Genomic DNA, 3438 nt, shown 5'->3' with positions numbered 1-3438 from the left:
ACACCCCAAAAACACCTCAACACCAAAAAGTCAAACTAAGCGGTGGAAAATTTAATTATGCCACCAAATGGGAAAACTATTGCACATTTTCCTAGGGAAAATTGCAAGTTTTAAGAATGGAAAAGCAAAAATTAATATCTAGAAAATGAAGTAATAAAACAAAGATATTTGAGTATTTTTTTGTAGTTAAAATAAATAAAGAGAGAGTTTACTAGGAAGGTGACGAAAGCAATTTTAAATTCACTTATTTTGAATTAAATTAATCCCTCCCTTTAAACCCAAAAACAAAGTTATAGTTTTTATAAAGAAGAAAAGTGTAAGTATTTATTTGAAAAAAAAAAGATTGAAAACATTTAAATGTTTTGAACCAAAAAAAAAAAGGATAGTATTATTGAAAGTGTGATTAAATATTATTGGAGTAAAAAATATGAAAATAAAATGAAAAAAAAGTGAAGGAGTATTAATATTGAAAAGTTTATGAGAGCGTTGCTCAATCATTTAAGAAGCAAAAATTTAAGAAGAAAAAATTGATATTTGATGAAAATTTGAAGATTTAATCGCTGTCGCTGTCATCGGCAAGATCTTCGTACTTCTGGGGTGGTTCACGACGAGAGCGGGCCGAGCCACTGCATCCAGCTCCACTGGGCCCAGTCTGGTCCTTGCGTGGCTTTTTTGATCCTGGATAGTTCATTGCCTGATGCCGGCGCCGATTGAACCTCATGCTGGCCGAGCCATCTTCCACGAAGATCGAGCTACTGACCCGACTGGAGGAAGCTTGAGCGATGAAACGAGCTGATCCTGCGGATGAAACCAGTTGAATTGCAAGATCTAGAAATGGTTAGGATCTTACCTTGTAGAGAAGCACCAGCAGATCCGATGAATTCCATCAAGGAAATGGGCGATTCCGATAGCTGCGGAGGCATATCCACCGACATGCGTCGTCCCGGGGACCCAGATCTCTCCATTCCACCAACCTCCAAGCCAGACGATGTAACCATGTCACAGGAAGTCTGCGATTTGGGGGACATTGAGGCCAAGGCCATGGTGGAGTCCGCCGAGGATGGTCCTGGGGAAAATGGATCTTCTATAGGTCTAGTTTCGTCCAATCCGGCATCATCTTTACTCAAACATAAAGATTACTCTTGTGGTAAGGACGGGAAGAAAGCAAGACAACAAGTTACCTGACTCGGAATCGCACAGCGACACCTGTGTTCCAGCATTTGTTCCCATGACGTTGTGCCTCTGGTATTCCAACAATCCGGTGCATCGTGACATGGCCACGAAACCGCCTGCCTGGGTGCCCACGTCCTGGGAAGTGAAGGGGCCTCCGATCACCGGACATGGAAAAAGAACACGAGGGTTCAAACGGCGATGTCCCGTCGAAGTCGATGGCTCGGTGTCCAAATAGGCCTCTGTTGGATTGGCTCCTGAACCTGGAATGCCCTTTAAGAGAAGGTACTAACCGAAATGACACAAACCTACCGCGATTGGGTGTTTCTGGGAAATATAGGGGAAGTGAGACTGGCCTCTGGATCTGGCCAGGATCTGACATCGCAACCTGTGCGTGGCCAGCGCCAGCTCTTATTGGTTGGAACGAAGCTGATGATGGGTGCGGATTACTTTAATAAATAGATGTTATGATAGATATCACTTACAGTTCTCAGAAGTGCGGAATCTATTGGTTTGTGCGTTTGGCGTCCCGCCAATCCGGTTGGGATTGTGGAATCTATTAGCCCGTGGATTCGACATCCAGCCACTCCTCTGAAGGCACTGCGTGTTCGGCCAGTTGGCCACTAAATCTTCGTCGTCGGAGTCCGAGGAATCGGATATAGGATTATAAATTGGACGTCGTCTAAGTACCACCGAGGTGGAGGAGGTTGCTACAGAGAAGACTTCTTAGTTTTCAAATCGCTTTAAATATCAGATGAATTCACCTTCGTTATTGTGATTGTACTGCTGAGGAGCTACTCCGGATCGGAGATTGTTTGACGGTGCCGATCGGATGAGTTCGTGGCGTTGCGGCGGTTCGAACTCATCAGTCGACACGTCGTCAGTGTTTTCAAAACTCTGACGACGTGCCGACATGCTGACCTAAAGGGAGAATATTTGGAAAATATTGGTATTTAGAGAAACCACTTTTAGGTTAGGAAACTAGCACACTCACCGATGAGTTCAAACCGCCTTATATATAGTATTCGAAATGCCTCTTAAATTCCATAACTGAATCCTGAATCCGCAGTATTAAGTTTTCCGGACAATCTATGAAAGATGTTCCGGAATAATAACACGCTTGCTGGACTGACAATTGACACGAAAATCAAGCGGATATATTACGGAGATACTTTCAGGTATCCAAGACCAAGCCACGAGTTCTAAAATGCAACCTTTCAGAGATTCTGCAAAGCAATGCGGAACTTAATCCTAAAAAAAAATTTAGATTAGAAAAGAGGACTCTTACCAAGCTCTCGAAAGAATAAGAATAAATACAATTGGAGTATTAAGACTTTAAAAGTTCAAATATAGCCAGATCTTTTCTGCAATAAAACAAGGATGACACCTATCAGAATTTCAGTCTAAATTGGCGCCAAAACAATTCTATGGCCGTGAAACCCTCCAGGTTAAACCACAACCACGAGTTCTAACAACAAAGTTACTTCCACTTCTTATTTTATAAGAAGTAATGCGTGACATAAATTGTGCAACAAAAATTTTTAATTTAGAAAATGCCAAATTTACCAAGAAATTGTTACCAAGGCGCTTCACATTTTTCGTAATTCGACAAGTAAAATAGCCCCCAGAATGTTTGAAAGTGAATAACAGAAACTTTCAGGTTAAAGACTAACCACAATTTTTTTTTAAGAAAGCCACGTGTCACAAAAATTTTTCAAAATGTGTAGCTTAGAATATGGCACAATATATTCCAAAAAAGAACTCAGAAAGCTTTGTGAATAACAATATAATTGATACTTAAATCAGTAAAATAGCCACGCATTATTTAAGTTTTGACAAAACAGATCACGCACGCCGATTCTATTGCGCAGACGCGCAGTTTAAACACCAAATCCCAAATTCTAATTCAAATACAACTTTGGGTTTCAATGAGAAGCAAGCTATTAAATTACTTTAACTTATTAAAGGCAAAGAACTTAAATATAAAAATGTTAACTTACCCTTGCCGGCAATATCGGGCGCGAAAAAATCTTCGATTCTTCGAAATTCCAAATAAAAACCACGCGAAAATTTTACCGAAAAACTATAGAATAAGCAATATGCTTTCAGGTTTATTGATATTATAGCTGATCTTGTAACTGACTATACTGGATGTTTTAAGAAAACACTTTTGGCACCACAAGCTCTATCTTCGCCAAGAGTCGAGCAAGAAAAGAAGGAAAGGAAGCTTCAATTTCAAGAGGTGCCAGATTGGTGCGATGACACGAC

General features: G+C 40.5%; 1 protein-coding gene across 2 annotated transcripts; it reads right to left on the bottom strand.

The window, feature by feature from the left end:
- Positions 1-291: 291 nt before the first annotated feature.
- Positions 292-3438, bottom strand: LOC6504162. Of its 2 annotated transcripts, none has more exons than XM_001964261.4 (8): positions 3171-3438; positions 2165-2421; positions 1935-2091; positions 1656-1880; positions 1483-1599; positions 1182-1433; positions 851-1066; positions 292-798 (listed from the first exon to the last, which is right to left on the bottom strand). In XM_001964261.4, exons 3-8 carry the CDS (start codon positions 2083-2085, stop codon positions 554-556), a joined length of 1206 nt encoding a protein of 401 aa, XP_001964297.2. In that variant the 5' UTR covers positions 2086-2091; positions 2165-2421; positions 3171-3438; the 3' UTR covers positions 292-553. The 2 variants fall into 2 exon arrangements, with proteins under 2 accessions (XP_001964297.2, XP_014761199.1); XM_014905713.3 differs by having other exon boundaries at positions 851-1117; positions 3171-3436.

This window comes from Drosophila ananassae, chromosome XL, assembly GCF_017639315.1.
Source record: "Drosophila ananassae strain 14024-0371.13 chromosome XL, ASM1763931v2, whole genome shotgun sequence".
Lineage (NCBI taxonomy): Eukaryota > Metazoa > Arthropoda > Insecta > Diptera > Drosophilidae > Drosophila > Drosophila ananassae.
This window is presented reverse-complemented; position numbering and strand designations above follow the sequence as displayed.

What these genes read in the sequence shown, in the direction of transcription:
- LOC6504162 (XM_014905713.3), bottom strand. Translation starts at nt 2,085, where the DNA reads ATGTCGGCACGTCGTCAGAGTTTTGAAAACACTGACGACGTGTCGACT. An exon ending in ATTCCGCACTTCTGAGAACT is followed by an intron (nt 1,600 to 1,655) that starts GTAAGTGATATC and finishes ACCCATCATCAG; the next exon opens with CTTCGTTCCAACCAATAAGA. An exon ending in TGCTGGTGCTTCTCTACAAG is followed by an intron (nt 799 to 850) that starts GTAAGATCCTAA and finishes TTTCATCCGCAG; the next exon opens with GATCAGCTCGTTTCATCGCT.